The 24223-nt window shown below is 41.1% G+C and overlaps 1 protein-coding gene across 1 annotated transcript in view; it reads left to right on the forward strand.

The window, feature by feature from the left end:
• The window catches only part of cpne9 (copine family member IX), a gene marked incomplete at both ends in the record, with an annotated part of 148437 nt that overhangs the window by 59833 nt on the left and 64381 nt on the right, over positions 1-24223 (forward strand). Inside the window, one exon of the mRNA XM_080470203.1 lies at positions 529-605. Within this exon, the coding sequence (XP_080326329.1) occupies positions 529-605 (77 nt within the window). The remainder of the gene's footprint in view (positions 1-528; positions 606-24223) is intronic.

Here is a 24223-nt window from a genome sequence, read left to right on the forward strand (position 1 = left end):
GACAACTCCGGGCCTCATGGGCCGACGTCCTGCATGATGTAGGTCTCTCCCACAATAGTTGAGATTCCCAATTAGGTCAGTCCACATTCTGCCTACTCCCACACCGAGGCGCTTCCCTGCTAGAACAGCGGCCACTTTCTCGGTTCGCTTTGTGTCTTAATTTCCGGAAGGCTCCGGTGGTGTCCTGTGATGACCGACAGGATAACATTGTTATTCTGGAAGTGGGCTGTAGAATTTGTCACCTCTGATTCAGTGTGTAGGAGTAGAGATTGTGCTGTCAAACTTATTGTCGGATCCACGTCGCATGCTGATGTCACTGTCTGTAGGGATCGACGTCCGAGAGCAGAGCAGCCAAGCGTCCTGCCTTAACCCCCCCGCCCCCGGTCAAACTGATAATGGCAGTTCACCCACAGTCCAAACACCAATGCTCAGTTCATGTTCATGTCCATTATTTGGAGTATTTGTTTTGCTGCCCAAAGGGTCTCCTTCGCAATTAATTTCCTCTTTTCTTGCTCGTTTCCCATTCAGGACTTTCTGGGTCAGACCTTCTGCACACTTGGAGAAATCATCGGCTCCACCGGAGGACGGGTGGAGAGGACCCTCTCGTGAGTCCCCTCCTCCCTCTACTTCCTTTTTTTTTTTGTTTTTTCTGTCTTTGTTCAGGTGTTTGAATCCTATTTGTAATCGAAATTATGCGCATCGATAATTTCCTCAGCTGGGCAGAGTGAAATGAGGCCCCCCCCCCCTCTGTCTTTTGTTCCATATTTATTGACGGCTGCTGTGGAGAACAACAGTATACCAGCCACCTCGCTAATGCAGTGTGTATACACTCAGCAGTTTAAATAGCCTCATCTGTTATATTGTTAGCCCGGAGTAGGAGAGTACGCGGCGGCCCGCAGAGCCGCTCCTCTCCGGGCTGCTGAAGAAGTATCGACTTATTCGTATTCCTTTAGACAAAAATATGACGTGAAAGAAGTCATATTGACTGATAAGCACCAAATGTGCTCGTATCTTCTGCCTCCCTATATGTAGGTAAGTTGAAACCGGTGCTTTTATTCCCACCTAATAAAAGGTGGAACAGTGTATTTTCTCTGTATTGCGAGGCTCTCCACGGTGTTACATAACACTCTGGTATTGCTGGGAGCCGGAAACGTGTTGGGTCGGCGCGGGTCAGAATTAGATGTGGACCCGTTTTCTTTCTCCTTCGACTTTATCTGCTCGCTCAGAGAAACGATCCATCAGCTACAAAGCCGTCGTGGTAAAACTCATCCTGACGCTCCACTACGTTTGGCCGCCATCTTGCAATAGATCAGGGCGGGAAACGCCTGGGGGCCAACGGTTATTTTAAAGAATGAAGGATTAAAAAAAATCGTGTCTTCTTCTTGTTGGGGGAAATATCTTCTGAGTGTCTGTTCCCACTGTATTCCTTAAATAACACTGTGACGCCCTAATACTGCTGATGTTCAAGGGTTCACGAACAGTTGGGTTTACCATTGGTAGACTCAATACATCATTTTCATGGATGTTACGCAGTAAAGCTGCAAACATCGGTTAAAAGTTACACGCTACGTTTATTCTGGTTCTGCTGTCTGTTGAAAACTAGCTGTTTTGAGCTGTTTTGACTAGAAGTCTAGAAATCACAAGGGAATTCTATTTATTTAAGAAGATATTTCGGTTTGGACCTGAGTAAGGTAGAGATTTTTAGGAAGTGTCGACAACCTTTATGAGAACTTTATTCCCAATGGCATTAGTCGTGAGCAACAAAACATATTCAACCTTCAATTTGATGATAACAGCTTAAAATCATATATCATTTCGTATTTTATGTGTTACTTTTTAAATCTAAGAGCAGTAGAAGGAGAGTTTTTGGCTGCTGGAAGTTTTCAGCTGTTTAATCTAATTCAGTGGCTTTTGCATGTTTCAGCGTTTTAGTCATTGTAGCTGTTTGTTTGCTTGTTTATACCATCAGCTTTTTTAAAATTTGATATTTTATCTGATCTATTATTTAGTTGTTTTTTTTAATTGGTCATCCATTTAAGCTGTTTTAGCTTTTTCTAGCTGTTTAAGCCATTTTAGCTATTTTAGCAATGTTACCTTCTTTTGCCATATTCAGTGGTTTGAACTATTTTACCATTTTAAGTTGCTTGAACACCCTTTTCAAGATTTTTTTTACTTTCTTTACCGGTTTAAAGTATGGGTTTTTTGAAAAATGTCAGGCTCTCAGTCATCATAAAGTAAAATACTGAAATGATTTTTTTTTTTATATTTTAATTGATGATTGTGTTCTCCTGTTAAAATGATCAGACTTTGTGAAATATCCCCCCCCCCCCCAAAAAAAATAAAATAAAATCCACATTCCTTTTTTATGACTTATTAGCTGAAATTATCAAAGTAAACAAAAACGAAAAAGCTTCAATAATTTCAGTTCATTAGAAAAAGAAAACATCTAAGTTGTATGGCAGATTTTTAATAATTTGAGTTAAAATATGGGGAAATGGTTCTTTTCCACTATATTGCAGTTTGGAGCTGAGGATTTGATAGGGAAGCCCTGAGGTTTAACAATGCCCCATCACAGGTGCTATGAAGCCAATTTAAACAGAAAGCGCTCACACTGAAACACTACTCGGTAAAGGAAGAAATGGAACGGCCTGGAAAAACTGCAAATTCGAAACTTTTCTGAACTCTCAAACTCCGATGATTATCATTTCTTGCTGTCCAAGTTTGCCGCGGAGATCATTTGCACCCCAAATGCTCCTTCCAACGAACAAACGCTCGTACGCTTTAAACTCCAATCTGTGGGTCGTAACTCTGTGTGGGTTTTTCTCTCCTCGGAACTGCCGAGCAGCGTGTGAATGAGTGCCACTGACTTTAGCTGGGGGAGGGGGTGTGTGGCTGATGAGAGGAATCGGACGGGCGCCAGTTTGCGGCCCAAGGCAGCCGTCGCCCCGCCAGCAGCACTATTGACATGTCGTAGAGAGCTTGTCACGCCGAGGCAGACCAAACAATCAGACGTCCACGCTCCCCTTTCAGCCCAAATGCCACAGCGCTGTGGCGAGCGGCAGGACGTAGCGAGGAGGCGTTTCGCTTCCTGGCATCGTCTGAATGTAAAACTGAAACCGACGCCAGAGCTCCAAAGCACACAGCGATATAAAAATAGCCATTAAACCCGCCATCGGGCTATAATAAGTCCTATTTTACGCCCACGCAAACTGTCACAGACGCCGGGAAACAACACCAGAATGGATTTAGAGATTTATTACAATCCCACAACACTTTTTTTGGAGGAGGATGATCTCTCATTCTCATCACAAACCTGCCGCAAGTTTCCAAGTGATTAATCATCTTTTCTCTGAATCCATTAATGGGAATCACCTTGAGAAGAGAGATGAGGAAAAAGTGGCAAAAGCGAGAGGTTACATACGATAAGCCCTCTCCTGTCTGTAAAAGCTTATAATGACTGATTCTGTGATTAATGAGGGGATAACAGAGCTTAAACACACCAACTGGGGGGATTTTCAGACGGATAGCAGCCCGATGCATTCATCAAATAAAGGTAGAGCCCTCACTGTCGACGGGGGGGGGGGGGGGGGGGGGGGGGTGTTCAACTGTGTTTTCATCTGACTGTTTAATTTACCATCTTTTAATGTCAAAATATATTCAATGAAAACTTAACAGGTTTACTTTTTTTTCTTTTTAACACAAATCTCCTGAAGAACTTAAGTCCTGCATAAAATGACCAAACATCCATTTAGGTTCAAAAATATAACCTTTTAAATGCCAGTTATGACTTGATGTCACTGTCACTTTAAACACGGGAATTTATTGTAAATATAATCTATGTTTGATTGATTTTCAAATCAGTCGTTACGATGTCAAAGATTCACCGAAATATCAACTTTGATTCATCATTTTCTTTGTTTGCATCAGATTTAGAATAATAAATGACCCGAATTTTAACCCCTTAAATGCCAGTTTGACTACTTTGACTCAACTGTATTTTGACAATATAATGTACAAAATCTTTATTTTTCTTTTTTAAATATACTATATGTTGGATGGATGTTTCGTTTTCAAATCAGTCTTTAACATGTCAAAGATTTACCAAAATACTGACTTTGATTCATTATTATTTTTTGTGTAGCCGATATTTACATAAGCAAATATTGAGAGGAAACGCTGATGAAGTTTTTCGACGCCGGTGAATGTTTGTAGTGCTGCACGGATTCAATTTAGATTTCCAAAGTTTTGAGGAGATATACTTTCTTTAAGAAATTGCATAATAATAACATAATCGCAAACACAGATCAAGAGGAAAAATGTACCAGAATGGAGGGAAAAAGTCCATAATATAATATAAGGCCGAGAGTAGGTAACTCTATCCATTTATCATCTGTAGTTATTCAGCCTTTACACTTTTTCTGGAAGATGTTTTCAGTCCAACAATTTCATTAAATCCACCAAGATGCAACCCTGATAAGAACTTTTCATGGACTACAGGTTTAAGCATTAAGGTTGATTTAGGAAGTTTCAAGTCGTTTTTTTCTGAAAGTAAACATCTCACTTGACGTGCTGATCGGTCTGAGGATGTAGATGATCTAAAATTGCTCTATTTTCTTGTAGAACATGATCCAGAACGGAAGTGCAATGAATTCTTGAGCTGTCTTTTCTCTTCATTCACTCCCCTCTGTGAAAAAGATATAACTCTGTCGTAGTCACATTGGTATTTTCATCTAATATATTTATCTGACATGCTTGGATTTGCTCCATGTTTCACATTAAGAATATGAGTTTACCTCATGAAGTTGTATTAATGGGTACATTTAGTTTGATGATTTATTTGAGCACGTATTTCACAACCGTTTTGAATCATCTCATTAATTTAAATTGCTGCCTTGAACATCCGAAGTTTCCACTTTGTACAAATTCAAATTAATAGTCCAACCTTTTGATCTTTATTTTTTTTTGCAGTCAGCACGGTTTTTTCTTTAAACTGAGAACATTTTAAAAACAAATTTCACTTCTGAAAATTTGCTGAGAATATAAATATTTTCTCCTTTAAAATAAATGTACTGAAATCAATCTATAATAGTTTAGTTAGTTATACAGTATATACAGTAGTATGGAACAACAGTAGTATGTATCATATAGTGGTTAAAGGGGCAGGGACCTAGCACCGAGCCTTGAGGAACTCCACAGCTGAGACAATTTTTTCTCGTCTTGACTTGAACCCAAAAGCACAGAAAAGTCAAGTTTTAAGAGTTTATTGAGGAAGAATACCCCGACGGGGTCCAGTAAGGGGCAATCTGAGGCGAAGTCCAAAACACCATCAAAGTCCATAAACACCAGTAAAGGCAAACACGAGGGAAGCAACAAAGAACGTGAGACCAAACAACAGGACCGGGCACTGAGACGAGAGCGAAGAGGGATTAAATACATGAGGAACATTAAAACACACAGCTGCAGCACATTGAGACAAATTAGACACAGGGGGGAAGCTGACAGGGAGGACAAGTGTGTGAAACACGAAAGTAGGTAAGACACACAGATTTCACATCGACGCTGGAGACCTGACACAATTCAGTGTTTTACCCTCTGAAGGAAACATTATTCTGCTCTGTTGTTCAGGTGCAAGTCAAACCAGTTCATTATCAGCAAGTTCCCCCCCACCTGTCAATCCTATTGAATAACTTTATTCAACTCAGGAATCAATAACTTGATATTCTTCTTCTCTACCGATGAATTCGCTGACATTTTGGCAGGAATGTGAATAGAAATTCTATAAACAAATAAAAAAGAAAACACGGCTCTCTGTCCATATGCCCGGCGGTAATTTCTTTCTGAAGACTGCTTTAGCCCGGTGTTGCTCGCAGACGCCGCAATACAAATAATGCAATTAGCAGCCGATTTAATCCCCCGTTTCCTCCACAGTACACAACAGAGACAAAGCTCGCTCCATTCCTCCAGTTGGTGAGCACTCCAGAGATCTGCTTAACCTTTAGGCAACAAAGAAACATCTGCGCCAGCTTGATTAAGAAGACTAAATCAATTTATTGCCACCCAGCTCTTTGGGCAAGTGATGGTATCTCGTCTGGACTTGGGAACGGTTGAACGTCTCTTTAAGAAGAGGAAAACGATTCAGAAAAACGTGCCGTCTACGTCACTCGTGATTTCCTGCGAGGATGTGGTGTTTCACAATCCAATCCCATGTTTTTATCGAGAGGTCTTGTGCGTTGTGTTCAGACATGTTTATTCAACAGGCGGGAAACAGGCTCCTGTTGCTGTCCTGCATAAGTGTGTGCATTCATGGAAATATCATGCAAATATGGAGCGAGTACCATGCATGTTAACTGAAGTGCAGCGTTCCCCCAACACAACAATCCCAACTAACACTGTGTGAAGGGCACCAGTATATTCCATTATATATATATATATATATATAAAATGGAATATAGTTATATGGGGGAAAAAAGGACAGAAACACTTTGTTAATGACATGCGAGTTTCACTGATGGGCCATAACATTAAGACCACCAACAGATTCAGTGAATAAAAGTAAATTTGCCTCACAGCTAAACAGCCATACTCAAAAATCAGAACACATCAGTTCCACACAGTCGTTAGAAAGAATCAAAATACAATGAAAGCGAAACAAAAACCGCCAAAACATAACGGCTGACACGTCGAGGTGGAGGCAGTTCAAATAAGGCACGCCGGCTTATGAAAATAGGTCTGAGTTTGAATGTATTTTACACGTCGACTATTCCAAAGGTCCTGAATCCAGCAGCGCTCTATGCTAATGCTCTTCATCACTAATCCACTGCAATAAAATATTCTCCCTGGCTGCGTGTGTGAGGACACAATACAGTCTGGGATTTGTTAACATATCGCGTCGAGCAGAGAGGACTGGAATAAGAGACGCTGTTAAGCTTTCATAGTGTCGGACCTCGTATCTTTTCTGATTGAGGTGAATAGTACGTGTTTACATATTGTCCTTGAAGTTTAGGCGTGAAACACAGAAAGTGTTTGAGTGAGCCGGAGAACATTTTCTTGTAAGTTTTATAATATTTGTTGGAATATATGCAATTACTCTGTTTGAAAATGCTCTGATCATGCAATATTCTTCAATTATAAAAGTCGCACACACCCTCAACAACAGTAATTAAACATTTATAGCGCATTCAATTAAAAAAAATTTACCCTAAAGGGTCGTTGAAAGACATTTTTCTTACTTCAACACCTTAAATTCTGTGTAAAGATTCACCATTATATCCAAGTTCACCTTTGGAATCTCTGAGAACGAGATGCAGAACGAGACAAACTCACACATCTTTTACTATTACTTATCGAACCATCTAAATCAGGGGTCTCAAACTCGCGGCCCGCGGGCCATTCGCAGCCCGCGAGACGATATTTTGTGGCCCGCACATTGCTATGAAAGTATAACGTTATTACGGCCCGCAACGCGTGAGTGTAAATCCTTAGTTTGACGTTGTGTCATCTCATGCAATTATGAGCACAAATTTATAAAGTTTTCTGGGTGTAAGCACAAGTCATGCCTCATTTTTCGTAGGTCGCGCCAGTTAAGTGGCCAGCCGCTTTGCAGGTAAGCAGACCGTGTTAGGGTTCGGCTCGATGTGCACGTCTTCTCCACTGCGCATACCATGCAAATCAAGCTGTTATTGTGATAACACCGAGCAGCGACCAGCTCCGTGATCGCTGAGCTGATAGCTGCAGTGCATCATGGGACTTTCTTTTCGTCGCGTTTTAGATGTAATTATTGGGGGGTTATATTAGGTTTGTAGTATTGGTAATGGTTGTGTTGTGTTTTTGTTGCTTAGTTCATGTTGTTAGTTAATTCATCGGGTTTAGTTTGGTTTATTAGTTGTGGGTGGGCAACCAGGAGTGAAGAGGGCTTTGTGTGGCGTCTCCTCCTCCCATGGTGCTCTTGATGCTCTATGAGTGTCAAAGTAAAAGCTTGTGCTATTCTTGTATCACATGTGAGAATCTCTACATGCGTGGTATTCTCTGCATCAATGAGCAATGTCAGGACCAAAAGAGACTGGTGTGATTTTGTAGTTGTACCATTTCCTATTATGTTGTGATCATAAAAGTCCTTTTCCACAAATAGTTTGACGCGTTGCGGGTTGCCGACCCCTGTTCTAGACGTTCTGGTCTAAATGATTATCTCTATAGATTATCTTGAATGCTTTAGTGAGCAGAACTGTCCTCACATTAAATATGACTGGTTGTATCTTTCAAAAATAGTTTGAGTACAAAATTAACACCTATGAGTATTTCTCTGTATTTTGGAGTATTTGAGTAAAACTTTCACACTCAGGGTTTTTATGCATGATTTGTGTAATATAGTTGTAGATTAGTTGGTCCTTTACGTGAGGAGAGAAGGTTGGTTCATACGGTACGATCCAACAGAGGAGCTGCTGCAGACATTGATGTTGGGAGCGGTCTTAATGTTATGGCCAATTTGTCGATAAACGTGTGTAGAAAAAGCTGTGTGCTTAAAAAGGAGTTCTGCCAGCTTTCTAAACCTACAGCAGCATAACTCAGAAAATAGTCCAGTATGACCTGATAATCAAGCAGGGAAAATCTAAAGTTCATATTTAAAGACATTCTTTTCTACCTTTGTGAATTTCAGAGTCAGTTTTGTGTTTATATGATGGGTTAACGTTGTCAATTCATATGTTCAAAAAGCTTTTAAATTCATCACTTTGTGTTACAAGTGTCCTGGTAAACATGTCACGTTATCAGAAAATGTTTCTGGTTTCTCGGCCCATTAAAGAGTTAAACTCCTCTCAAAGCCCAAACAGAAGAAAACAAAAAGAAAAGTGTGACAATGACCAATATGAAACTGACATTTTTATCTCCCATAATTCTGATAAATACTTTATTTTTCAGAGGTTGTTTTTCATCTCTCTGCCATGCATACAAACTCCCAAAATACCTGAGACAAAAATACCCGGTGGCCTCGATTTGCCTTCAAAGGAAAAGATGTTTTGAATTCAAGAAAGAAAAAACAAGAAACAAGAACAACAATGCGGCCCGAGACGCGTTAGCTGTCACAGTGTTCTCTAATGATCTCCCGGTGAACCTCCTGTCCGCCGCTTTGTCACAAACACCCCGGCTGCGTCTGAGCAGCGCCCCCCCCCCCCCCCCCCCCCCCCCCCCCCCCCACCCCCCACCCTCCCCACCCACCACCTCCGCCCCGGACGGCGAAGAAGAAAAGAAGGTGAAGAAAGAAAGAGAAGTGTGCTCAAGGCAGAAGGAATGAGAAGGGAGGGGAAGACAATAAGAGGCCGGCGGAGCGCGATCGCTATTCCTCCCGTATGGTCAAGCGCCTGTGATGGCTGCCTGCAGGGAATAGACAGCTGTCTGCCGCTCCTGATAGATCAGACACAGCAACAACAATCGAAAAAAAAGAAAAAAAAGAGAAACCCCAGAGGAGAGGGTGAAGGGTGACAGACAACGCAGCAGACCGAGGAGAGAGGGAGAGAGAGAGAGAGAGAGACAGAGGGGGAGGAGGAGGGAGGGGAGTCAACGGGCCAAACAGGTGAGAGGGACTGAAAAGACGAGACAAGACGTTGGAGGAAGGGGTGACGGAGATCAGAAAAAAAGAAGAAAAACAACACGAGCACAGAACTCAAGGAAGGAAGCATTTTCCGGAGGCAGATTTGTGTTTGCCGTCAACACAAAAAAACCTTCAGTTTGCAAGTGTTTTAGTGACGTTTACCTAATTTATCCCTCATATGTAAACGATACGCGAAGGCCTCCTTTTGCAGAGCCTCTTTGTAGACGCTACTCACACCTCCAACATCCCCGTTTGACGAGGCGGGGAGAAGCACCAGGGCTGTCATTGGTCCGCTCTGCTACGTCATGAGGGCATGTGATCAAGATGATTGTGTAGTAAATGTACACTCTATTGGAGACACACCGTCCAGGACAAAAGCAAATACCTGTGATTGCAGAACCGCCCAGCTCGCCACTACAATCTGGCGACTTGCGACTGAAGCTACAATTTGCAGCGTCGCTAACTGTCTCTGTGCTAAATTGCTCATGATGACAGCAAATGCCTGACAGAGTGTCATGTGGTTTCGTGACCAGTCCTTCTACGCTCCTATAGCGTTATGGTGGTGAACTCCTTCATGACACGGACAACCTGGAGGCAGAGCTTCCAGACGGGGACGGGACTCCGTAGACGCTACGTCCTGCCCTGTGCGTCATGTAGACGGCAGTGGTATACTGGAGCCCAGAGAACAACACCTTAAGAACACGAGGATCCAAGTGAGGCTTACTTTGATTCCCATCAAGTTTATTGGTTTGTCAGACCCTCGCCCGTCCCCGAGCATGAAACCATGGAGATCGATGCGTTGCAGCTTTCAGAAAATAAATCGAAAATAGTGTGTTATATATTGGAGATGATTGATCACTCAGTCCAAGCTTGAGGACGGAAAAAGTCCACAAATACCAGTCGTGAGGGGCCAGATGAGGAAAAGTCTCTCAGCTATTTAAACTCTAATGTTCATTGCCAAAGACATTCACATCATTAACACGAGTGTTTGTATTTATCACAACTCATATGGTTAAGCAGCCCTATCAAGGACCACCTCTGGGGGGCGACAGAGAGCTTCTGGAATCATTGATAGAAATGAAATAATCGCATTCCTCATGTGTTTTCATTCAAAGTAACTTTAAACTTATGAAGTCCAATCCTAAAACTCAAAATACTTTCTAAACAAATATATTATAGGAATTAAATACTTTTATTCTTTTCTTACATATAATTATTAACTGTCTTAACTCAGCTGTATATATGGATGGATGGATGGATGGATGGATGGATGGATGGATGGATGGATGGATGGATGGATGGATGGATGGATGGATGGATGGATGGATGGATGGATGGATGGATGGATGGATGGATGGATGGATGGATGGATGGATAGATAGATAGATAGATAGATAGATAGATAGATAGATAGATAGATAGATAGATAGATAGATAGATAGATAGATAGAGCAAACATTCATGCGAAACATATGGAGTATAAAAATGTCTGAATTTATATTTAATAAGATAGATTCTAGAAAACAGATAAGTGAAGAATGATTAAAGACTAGTGAAGACTTATGTTTAACAGTAAAGTGAGTGTTTGTATATGTATATACAGTGGGGCAAAAAAGTATTTAGTCAGCCACCGATTGTGCAAGTTCTCCCACTTAAAATGATGACAGAGGTCTGTAATTTTCATCATAGGTACACTTCAACTGTGAGAGACAGAATGTGAAAAAAAAATCCAGGAATTCATATTGTAGGATTTTTAAGGAATTTATTTGTAAATTATGGTGGAAAATAAGTATTTGGTCAATAACAAAAATTCAACTAAATACTTTGTAATATAACCTTTGTTGGCAATAACAGAGGTCAAACACTTCCTAGAGGTCTTTACCAGGTTTGCACACACAGTAGCTGGTATTTTGGCCCCTCCATGTAGAGCTCCTCTAGAGCAGTCATGTTTTGGGGCTGTCGCCGAGCAACACGGACTTTCAACTCCCTCCACAGATTTTCTCTGGGGTTGAGGTCTGGAGACTGGCTAGGCCACTCCAGGACTTCCAGATGCTTCTTACAGAGCCACTCCTTCGTTGCCCGGGCGGTGTGTTTGGGATCATTGTCATGCTGGAAGACCCAGCCACGTATCATCTTCAAAGCTTCACTGATGGAAGGAGGTTTGGGCTCAAAATCTCACCATACATGGCCCCATTCATTCTTTCCTGAACACGGATCAGTCGTCCTGTCCCCTTAGCAGAAAAACAGCCCCAAAGCATGATGTTTCCACCCCCATGCTTCACAGTAGGTATGGTGTTCTTGGGATGCAACTCAGTATTCTTCTTCCTCCAAACACGACGAGTTGTGTTTATACCAAAAGGTTCTATTTTGGTTTCATCTGACCACATGACATTCTCCCAATCCTCTGCTGTATCATCCATGTGCTCTCTGGCAAACTTCAGACGGGCCTGGACATGCACTGGCTTAAGCAGGGGGACACGTCTGGCACTGCAGGATTTGATTCCCTGTCGGCGTAGTGTGTTACTGATGGTAACCTTTGTTACTTTGGTCCCAGCTCTCTGCAGGTCATTCACCAGGTCCCCCCGTGTGGTTCTGGGATTTTTGCTCACCGTTCTCATGATCATTTTGACCCCACGGGATGAGATCTTGCGTGGAGCCCCAGATCGAGGGAGATTATCAGTGGTCTTGTATGTCTTCCATTTTCTGATAATTGCTCCCACAGTTGATTTTTTCACACTAAGCTGCTTGCCTATTGTAGATTCACTCTTCCCAGTCTGGTGCAGGTCTACAATCCTTTTCCTGTTGTCCTTCGACAGCTCTTTGGTCTTGGCCATAGTGGAGTTTGGAGTCTGAATGTTTGAGGTTGTGGACAGGTGTCTTTTATACAGGTAACGAGTTCAAACAGGTGCCATTAATACAGGTAACGAGTTAAGGACAGAAGAGCTTCTTAAAGAAGAAGTTACAGGTCTGTGAGAGCCAGAGATCTTTCTTGTTTGAAGTGACCAAATACTTATTTTCCACCATAATTTACAAATAAATTCTTTAAAATTCCTACAATGTGAATTCCTGGATTTTTTTTTCACATTCTGTCTCTCACAGTTGAAGTGTACCTATGATGAAAATTACAGACCTCTGTCATCATTTTAAGTGGGAGAACTTGCACAATCGGTGGCTGACTAAATACTTTTTTGCCCCACTGTATATATATATATATATATATATATATATATATATGTGTGTGTGTGTGAATACAAGAATACATTACAAGACCTCTCTCTCCCTCTTTCTCTCTCAAACACACACACACACACACACACACACACACACACACTCTTCCAGTTCCAAGTTCATTCCTGAACATACATGATTCCAGTAGCTTCCTCATGTTGGTGGGTGTCCTTTTTTTTTTTCCTTCTTTTTATAGGTCAACAGTTTTGAAACAGGCTCCACGCCGCGCAGCGAGCCGAGCGCTCCTTTCCACTTACCTGTGTGTTGCCACGGCAACCGAGTGGGGCTATTAGCCGAAGCGGCAAAAGTATAACAATGATCCAAAATACACCCCTTCTGAAGAAAGAAGGATGCCCGTAGGGGGAACGCGATCACATACAGTACTGCAAGGGTATTTTTGACTGGCCGAGGAGAGCCACGCCCACTCCGGTAATGTATGGAGAACGTGGAGACCTCGACACATCGCCGTCGCTTTCGGCTGACAGGCGTCGTGACAGCAACCAGACAAATCATCCATTTGTGAAAAGTAATCTGGAAAAAAAAAAAATGAGGCCGATCTATTAACAGCCCCGCACGCTGCCAGCCGCACCAATGCAGATTGATGAGGCAGGCGGCGGCTAAACAAGCCGTCTGCGGGGGAAGAGTTTGGGCCGGCGACTGTAAACCACACGGTGAAAAAGTGCCTCTCTGGGTTTGGACTTTTTTTTTTTCTTTCTTTTTCCTGATAGTGGTCATTCTGCAGTGTGTCGGAGGGCAGAGTGTGTAATTGGGGCCAGTTGGTGGAAAAGCTTCCCGAGCCGACACTTCGTAGACACACACACACACACACACACACACACACACACACACACACACACACACACACACACACACACACACACACACACACACACACACACACACACACACACACACACAGTGTCACAATAGGGTTCAAGAAGGTGGGGAAAGATGCCAGCCAGACGGAGAAACACAGTGTGTGAAAGGTAACAAGCTGTGGCAGATTGCAGACTTCTTCTTATTGTCTGAGAGACTTCCTGGTTTCTTCCTAGATCAGATCAACATCTTATTATTGTTTTGTAGAATCATTTCAGGGGGTTTTGCAATAACGTAGTCAATAGTTTGGGCCATTTTCAATGTAACAAAGCCAATAAAGTAATACTGTTATGAAATGGTCAAATGTATTTTTTACAAACATAATAGAAAAGAAAATTCTAAGTAGTCAATGATTTAGTGGGATTCTTTGTCGAAGTCTCCTTGAGCAAGACACTGAACCCAAACTGCTCCCAATAGATGGACTGAGTACAACTGAGTACTTTGCATGGCAGCTGCCACTGTTGGTGTGTGAATGTGTGTGTGAATGGATGAATGTGACTCACATTGGAAAATGCTTTGGAGCTGGACAAAAGTCAGACCCCGTTTCCCATCCAGGCAAACTGCACAAAAACCTGCATAAAAGCTTTTATTTTGAATAAATACAGTTGTGTACAGAGTATGTGTTTCTACAGTGCTCGCCACAATGATTTTATTTTGAAATTTGGTATAACGTTGTTATTATGACAATGGTTGAAATGTCTTATTACACTATTGGCAAGTTATTACATTATTGGAATGACCCAGAGGTTCAGCATGTGTTAATACAGCATCAGTCACACGTGGAAGTGATGGCAGTTCTGCCAACGAGACAGAGATATGAACTAAATGATATAATGATAATACCTTTTACTTTTAAATGAAAATAAAAAAAACTGGCTTTGGCTAGAAAAGTAACGACACTGTAGGATCCAGAAACACATGGAGGATATTGGAAGAATTGATATTTTAGTTTTCAGCAGCATATCGACCTTAAATTGCCCCGTGATGGACTGGTGATCTGTCCGGGGCCTACAATAGGGGAGTAGGAGGGAAACTAATGTAGGCGGAGTCCTCGAAAAGAACAAAGCAACTATTACGTATGTGTCTTGCTTAATTTTGGAAGGCTGAGGTACGATTCGGAGGGGTTCATACAGGCAGTAAATAAGCAAAATAAGCAACTCCACTTAGGAAAACAAGCCCAAAACCCACAATTAATGAGGCATGCAGGACACTTTATTAAAAAAACAAGCCCAATGTTGTCCTTAATAGGCAGACTAGTTTACTGCCTGTCTTTAATAAAGTGGTACAGAAAATAAAATAATACAGCTTTTAGTCCCTGTTGAAATGGTTCAATTCAATTCATGCTCAATCTGTATGACACACACACACACACACACACACACACACACACACACACACACACACACACACACACACACACACACACACACACACACACACACAGTCCCCCGGTGGTGGTGGTCCTACAGATTCATCATCTGCCATCTGCTCCTTTGAACACAAAGACAAAACACTTCTAATGCTGCTCCACCTTGAAGGAAAATCAAACATGTGACATTTAATCTCACACGTCACACCGATGTGATTGAAATAAACATTTTTTTTTGCTTTTATCTAGACCAGTTTAATCCCTCTCTGAACTCTTACCGTTGAGGAAACGTACACAGAAAGACGATATTCTTTGTGTTCATCAGCTCCAGTTTGGAATCGTTAAAGAAAAAAAACAAAAAAAGAACCAGGAGGCTTCCCTCTCCTTCACAGATGAATCAGCACAGAAACAACAGTTTGTCTTCCAACTGGCAACAGTAAGCTGTTACTTTATCGTGTGAAACCAAAGATATGTTTGTAAATGGTTCCGTCTGAAGGAGCGGAAATTAGCTTCCGGCGGGTTTTCATGCTCGCCAGTTTTGAGCATTTTTGGGCAAACACGATGTGACTGTGTTGTTGTGCGAGAGTGGCGGTTACAGACAGCAACTCTAATCTGTTAGCCACACCACTTGTTGAGACAACAAAAGGCCTCGCAGTGGGAAGACGCCGTTTCTGGACTGAATAATGAGACAGAACAGAACAACAAAGAAACAGCCCGTCAGAATTACAGTCTCAGCGAATCCTCTTTTTTCTCCTGTTCATCATTGATCACTTACTTTATACTGCTTTGTTCAGATAGTTACTACCCGATAGTACTGCCATACTTGACATATGCAACGCTAAACTATTTCACCTGAAGGATGTTTTTTTGTCGCAGTGAAGGCGTTTCTTCCATCAAATCTTTTCAATCTCATGCCGATTGGGTACATGTTTATTAAGTTCTCATTAATGGTAAACAAAGAAACTTTCCGAACATGTATGATAAAGTAATATGTAATGTATTGATCCCATAATGGAGAAACTGCAGTGTTGCAACAGATTAGAAGGTGAAAGGGATTAAAAAGGTCAGTAATATGGAGTAACGTACATAAGAACAAGGTACAATGGAATGGCAAATGGAATGGTCACCATATATAATTTGAACATCTTAAGATATTTGATGTCTTGGTCTTATCTCACATGCTAATCTGCTAAGCTAACTAACGATCAATACGCATCACAACTAATCCACACACAGATATTGATATTCTTGGAAGATTTATTGGCCGCCAAAAAGATGTTCCAGGAATATCAGGAATGTCACGCCCATATAAGAACTATCTTCAGATGCATTACATCACATAAAGAATGTCAGGAATGACGGGAAAAGGATATTCGTAACTCATCGTGCCGATATGTGAACGCAACTTAAAGCAAGTGCCGCTGCCGGGTAATACTGCGACAAGAATAGTGGAGGATTTAGCAGAGGAGTGTTCTTCACTTCTGACCACTGACTTAAAGAAACAGAATCCAGAAACAGACTTTGTGATGCTCATCTTGGCCTCAGGACTGAGACGGCAGGATACATCAGATGGATTTCCTCATCCCATCGCTGCCACTGGTGAGTGAATTCATTCATTTTTGTTTATTTGGCAATCTAAACTGGTGTATTATGACAAATATTACAACAATAGTATGAATAAGTTCATTAATATAGCAGTTTTTAGACTTCAAATGCAACGGACCACAATTAGAAACACTAAAATAATGAAATGAGAGAACAGAAACGAATGCAGCACTGAAACAATTGTGGTGTTTTAAAAGTAACAAACTGTACATCTCTCACTGTATTTCTGTCTATGTCTCTCTGTGTGTAAATAATTAGATGGTTGGTTTTACACTTACTTTTTTTCAAAAGCGCTTTTTTATGTGACCCTCAACACAATAAGCTTTGAAAATCCCACGCTTAAATTATTACTACAACCACCTTGACGACCACTACTCATAATAATAATGATAATAACAACAATAATAATAGTATAAATGGTAAAATCAGCTAAAACATTTGCAATTGAAACAACTTTTACTGACAGTGTAAAAAACGGGCGGCTGGTCTGGCCCTTGGTTTGTCATGCTGGTCTGATTTTGGCCCTCGGGGGGGAATAATTGAGGACCCCTGCACTAGAGCAACAGTGGAAATATGCTTAGGTCAATTCTGACAATACGTTTGTAAGCATGTCACCTATATATGGCAAGCTGAAAAAAGTATTATGAATTAATGTTATTTATGGCACACTTTTGTCACAGGTTATTGAGTGATTACATTTATATTAAAAATTTGAGAATCTTTTTTGTAATTCAGTAATTTCTTCTTTATGGCTTGTGATGTCATGTTTGGTGATGAAAGAATACAATGTCAGAATTGTACGTCAAAGACACCCTTTAATCGTTTATCTACTTTGATTTTAGTTTGACTGTCAGTTCACCACTTGCCAGCGATTGTGAGACACGAGAGCATTTCACCGAGAGACTTGATGCACTACGAGATTGTTTCAACGAATTACTCCCAGACCACATCATTTCTTTACATCAATACTGTGAGTTGAATGAAAAAAAGTACATTTGGTGATCTTACATGACTCATGAAAGGCCATGCTTATTTTTTTTTTTTTTTTTTTAAAGAAAATTAATCAGCGTGTATTTTTTCAAATGTAGAGTTTGTGTAATATTGAACTTTACATATACTAACATTTCCTTCTTAAGCAAAGTTTCCATTTAAGTGCAGTTTAACGTGTATTTTCCTTCAAATGTAGTATTTAGTTTAAAAGTAAACAAAATGTCCCATTCAGAGTGGCTGGGAGAGGAAGAGGAGGTGCTTTGATCTTTTTTCACTCTGATCTTTTCCAGTTCTTTTGTGACCAGTTATGACATCACAAAGCAGAATTAGCAGATAAAACCCACTTGGGTCTTTCCTTTTAGTTCAAATCAGCTTTGTTCAGCTTTGACATACACGTATGCATTTTCTTCCAGAAGTGCAAACCTCTAGTTTAACTTTGACTTCAGTTTGATTGACAGTTCACCTGCCGCTGTTGTGAGGCACTGAGAGCGTTTCACCGAGAGACTTGATCCACATTGAGATTGTCGGCAAGGGATTACTTCCAGACCACATTATTTATTTACATCTATCCTGTGAGTTGAAAGAAAAAAAGTACATTTGGTGAACTTACGTGACTCATGAAAAGCTTTTTTTTGTGGGAAAAAAAGATCATTATGTGTGTAATTACTTTGAGTGTGTTGCCGATTTTCTGTGAAAAATTGACAATATATTATTAAAAATATTTGCTGCAGATTCTAGTGACAACACTTGAACAGAAGAATGAAACTCCTGACATTACCACCACAGCTTCCAGAAATGGAAACCGAAGAAGGAAAAATCCTTCATGAAGTGACCCAGATTTTGAATGTAAGTTGTTGTTAAATACATTTTATGAGTTATAAGTATTTCCAGTACAACCATGTAATTTTGAATGTAAAAGAAATGAGAGGAAGATTGAAGACCACAATAACATTTACTAAGGTACTGAGCAGGTCTCATGATTGTCTTTGCTTGTGTTTTACAGTATATTTGGGGTGCTCCCACAATAAACCGCGAGATACTAGCAACACATGTGATGGGAGTTGCAACAAAGTGGCTGGCAACTCTAAACGACCACAAACTGAAAATCAGCTCTCTTGAAAAAGAGCTGAATGACGTGCGTGAAGAATGGAAAAATGTCAACGAAAGAGCGAGCCATAACAAAGTCGCTTTGATAGGTATGTGGTTGTTGGCATAATGACTTTACAGGATATCTTCTAACACACATTGACTGATCAGCAACTTTCTCTCTTTCCTCACAGACTTTCAGCTACCAAACCCCCACCTTGCAGATTTGCATGATGTGAGTATTGATATAATGAATCTCAGTTATTCTGGGACGTATTTGGTGACGTCTCAGGAAGAGCAACCAGAGAGGAACCCCCAGATTGGAGAAATAATCGTGTCCTCCAGCGCAGAATTTAAGGTGGAGGCCATACTGGGCAGTGGTGCATCTGGAGTCGTGGCCAAGTGTTGGAAAATGCCCTCCGAAGAAATGGTGGCATTGAAAATTATCAAATACAGGGGCCACATCAACATGGCAAAACAGGAGGTGACACAGTAAAACACCCATTACCATTTCACAATAAAAAAATGAATAAATGTGTATTTTATATATATATATATATATATATATATATGTATGATTTCATGTGATGTTGTGTGATTCTAGGCGGAGGCAATGGACTACATGAAATCTTTGGGCTCTGAAGATTTCAACATTGTGAGCCACACTAGCTCCTTCGTATTTGATGGCCATTTCTGTATGGAGTTCAAGTTGCTCGATACCAGCCTGCTGAACTTCATCAATTACTCGACGTTTCTTCCACTGAACAAGATTCGTCCAATTTTACAACAGGTTTTATCTTCTGTTCTTTCTCTTTTGTTTTTTGTGTAACTTTAGTTCTTCAAAATTACAGTAAAAATATTGCGCCTTTTGAAATGCATTTCATTTTTAGTGTTATGTCTTTTGTTTCAGATGGCTTCTGCTCTGTGTTTCCTGGAGCAGGCAGGAGTGGTTCACACGGACCTAAAGCCAGACAACATCATGCTGGTAGACCGTTGTGAACAGCCCCTTAAAATACAAGTCATTGACTTTGGCTTGGCTATCGGCCGTCCTGAAAATTATACAGGAAAAAGTTTCCAGGCTTTGGGTTACAGGTATTTGAACCAAATCTCTGGAACACATCCAGATCCGCACTGTGAGCTGACCTCTCAGTTTCTTCATCAGACCACCTCTTCATCACCTTCCTGTGTTTGTGTCTATTTCAGGGCTCCAGAGGTTCTGCTGGGAGCTCCTTTTAGCCACGGTATTGACGTGTGGTCGCTGGGGTGCATCGCTGTACAGATGTTCATGGGAACTGTACCGTTTCTCGCCCATGATGAAACTGAACTGGTCAGTAAAACAATTCAGACTGAACACAAATAATCATTCCAACCTCTTTGACAGGGAATTGTAATAAGTGATTCATGATACAGTTTGTCGTCAGTGGTTTAAAGCACTTAGTTGTTATGGAGGCAAACATCTTTTCAAAAGTCAAGACACTTTGTGCATGATGTGTAAGGCAAGGCAAGGCACATTTCTTTATAGCGCACCATTCAAACACAGGGCAATTCACAGTGCTTTACAAAGTAATACATCTTCTATTGAAATTAGTACATCTGCAAATAGTACATAATGAACAGAGCAATATTAGTGTGTTTTTTTGAAAGCATGCTCCAACATTGTGTTGTGTCCACAGATGCAGCTCATCGTATCCCTTGTGGGACAGCCATCGGATGACTTGTTGGACAGTGGTGCCTATACTGAGAAGTTCTATGAAAGAACTTCAGGACAGCAGCCCCTGGGTTGGACTTTAAAGGTACTATTCGCTGTCTCTCTATTGACTGATCAGTGAATGTTGTGTATCTTTTATTGTCTTCTGCATCTGTTGATCTAATCATTTCATTCCTCTCTTCAGTCACAGGAGGAAAGTCGTCCTCAAACTCCTTCAGCAGATTGCGCCATGGCCGTGCTCAGGAGAATGCTTGATCTTGTACAGGTTTGTGAAATCTTTTGGAAAACATTTGTTACTGAACAAGTTTAGTCATTTTGCTAAATAGTTTTTACTTGATTTTTCTGTCCCTCAAGGCCCCTGTTCCAGTACAAACAGAAGATTACCAAGATTTTGAGTGGGACCGGATGTACTTCGTTGATTTGCTGATAAAGATGCTCCAGCCAGATCCTGTCCTGAGGTTCACACCTGAAGAGATCCTTGGGCATCCATTTATTACATTGAGTCATCTTGGCCTGCAAAGCGACACCAGCTAGTAAGTGTCTGTACAAGTATTCAACATCATCGTGTGAAAGATATGTGACATTGTTGAGCTCAATGACTGTTTATCTTCCAGTGTAAAATCTTCAATCAAATACATGGATGCCTACAACAGTCAGGTCACTTATGAAGAGGAACTTGATCAGTCGACCACTTCCAGTTCCTGCAACACCTCCTCTTACTCCAGCACCTCCAGCACCTCCTCGTACTACAGCACCTCCTGGAACTCCAGGACCTCCAGCACCTCCACCCTTGGAGAGCCCACAGTGCAAGAACACTTCATTGGAGGACCAAAGGGTTCACCTTATGAAAGGGACTTGGAGGATTTGGACCATTCAGAGTCTGTCGGCAGGTATTTGTCCAGTCTTTTATCTCTCTGATGATTTTGAGTCTTTTAAACAAACAGACTGATAGCTGCTCAGTGTGTGTACAAATATTCAACATCATTGTACTTTTTCAAGCTGTTGATTGTACTGATTGTTTATCTTCCAGTGTAAAGTCTTCAATCGAATCCATGGATGACTACAACAGTCAACTCGTTGATGAAGGGGAACTTGATCATTGGCCACCCTCCAGTTCCTGCAGTACCTCCTGGGACTCCAGGACCTCCAGCACCTCCTGGAACTCCAGGATCTCCAGCACATCCACCCATGAAAGCAACACACTAATAATTGACCATCCTGAAAACAGTGAGGAGGAACCCACAGTGCAGGAAGTCTTCATTGGAGGACCAAACGGTTCACCCTATGAAAGGGACTTGGAGGATTTGGACCATTCAGAGTCTGTCGGCAGGTATATGTCCAAACTTAATTTCTCTAATGATTTTGAGTCTTTTAAACAAACAGACTGATAGCTGCTCAGTGTGTGTACAAATATTCAACATCATTGTGCTTTTTCAAGCTGTTGATTGTACTGATTGTTCATCTTTCAATGTGAAAACTTCTAGCAATCACATGGTGGTGTGCAACAGCTGCACCTTTGATAGAGGGGAACAAGTTGAACAGCTTTCCACCAGCACCACCGTGTCCACCAGCAACCATTTGGCCAATCAACATTGTACGTCTGACCTGAGCGGTGGGGAGAAGGCCTTTACACAAGATGTCTTCTTAAAGGAAGAAAAGAGTTCATGTATTGAACTACACTTGGTGGATTTGGACCGACCAGAGTCTGTCGGAAGGTATTTGTCTAAACTTTATTGCTCTGAGGAGTTTTAGTATTTTAAGTAAAAAGACTAACTAAACTAAAACTAGCAATTTTCTTTCTTGCTTGTTAAAGATCACCACAACAAGATGAAGAGGAGACACAGTGCACGACTTGTGACTGCACCTCCCCTCTGAAGGAAAAGACCCCGTCCAACAGTAACACAAGTAAGCACATCGATGACGAGACAAGCTGTTGTGAACAGAATTGAAAAATGACTGTGTCAGTTGATGGACTATGTAACCCGCATTGTTTTACACAACATACGTTTTCTTTTTCAGATTTCAGACTTGGAAAAAGAAATTTGAGGAGAAGACAACAGAGAAAAGCCAACAAGCAAAAGACAAAGTCTTCTCAAGGAAGAACCTGAGACAACACCCTCCACCCCTCCCCTATGGAGGTGCTATTGGTGAAAAAGGTTCGAGCACTTGTTAAAGTGAATTTGTAGTTGTTTACCGTGAGTTGTGTACCTGTAGAATTGTTTTGTGTTCCTGTAGAATTCTTTTCTCTCCACAAATACAACACCACACAGATTAAAAAACTGTCTTTTTAATCTGTGACTTGTAAAACAGGATTTGTGCTCCTGTAATTAAGAAGTTGTGACTGTGTAAGTGTGGTGTTGTATTTGTGGAGAGAAAAGAATTCTGCAGGTACACAACTCACGGTACACAACTACAAATTAACTTTTACAAGTGCTCAAACCTTTTTCATCAATAATACTATGGGGGTATTATTGTAGCATACTTGTATATGCCTATGGAGAGTTGTCTGTCTGTAGCTCAATCTGTCTGACTGAAGTCAGAGTTGTCAATGTGTAAAACAACTTGTCAACGTGAACCTGAATCAGGGCAGCAAAACTCATGCTTTACAGCTTCGAATCCTTCAGATGGCAGAAGTGTAGCAAAAGTCACGTGTATAAAAACAGCCAATTGTGAAACTGAGCGACTCGTAACTGGTGAGTTGTCTGTATTTTCAGCACTTATCCAGATTCAGGTTCACGTTGACAAATTGTTTTACACGTTGACAACTCTGACTTCAGACAGACAGGTTGAGGTACGGACAGACCACTGTCCATACGCATCCAACTTCAGACAGACAACTGTCCATACGCATAGACAAACAGTTTTGCTACAATAATACCCCCATATAATACCTCCATACTCCACCACCAAAGCAAAGGGGGATAAGTAGAAAAAAATAAAACATGTCAAAAACAGGCAAATACTGCAGCATGAAGATGAGTCTTGTTTCAGCCCGGTATTTAACAACGACCAAAAATGTGACAACGACCTGAAATGTTATGAAATATATTGTCATAAAACTGATGATACTGATGATTGGAGAAAAAGATTACAGATCATCGAGAACAGAAGACTATAAATTACTTGGCGAACAGCAATCATCAATACACAGCATAAACTGTATATAGGTCAGTGACGTGCAGTCGGGGTAGGCAGGGCCTCCCCAATGCTGTATTGAAATTAATGAAATATTCATTATGATCATTTGTTTAAATTATAATATAATTATAATTTATTTTTCAATTTCCGGTAGCTTACAGTACCTATAGGTTTGAAAATGTCAGCATTTTGTGCTTTTCATAACCCAAATGACTCAACACTGCTATTTCCTGGTCTGGCAGAGAGGCAAGTCACCCCCTCCTGCACCGTCTTACTCTGAAGGCCACACCCCCTCCTGAAGGCACACTGCTGCTCTGCTGGTCATATCCAGTGTATGGATGTGTTTGCTCATGCGCAGTCAGTTCCCCAATATGAAAATCATTTACGTAAAAAGGCAGATCGCTACGCTTGCCTTTGGACGTAACTGTGCTATGCTAAATGCTATACGTACGTTCACGGTGCATTAGTGAATTGATACAGCGCTGCTACGCTCTCTGGCTTGTTGGCGGGTTATCAGGCTATGCAGTCCTGTTTGGTGTGTCAAAATAAGAGTCTCTGCTGATTGCAGTCGGTTTTAAGAGAAAAGCTCATCCTCATTTGTGAGTTTTATGCACGGCACGTGTGTTGCTGGTGTCGACAC

The sequence above is a fragment of the Lipophrys pholis genome (assembly GCF_963383615.2).
Source record: "Lipophrys pholis genome assembly, chromosome: 8".
NCBI classification, from domain to species: Eukaryota; Metazoa; Chordata; class Actinopteri; order Blenniiformes; family Blenniidae; genus Lipophrys; species Lipophrys pholis.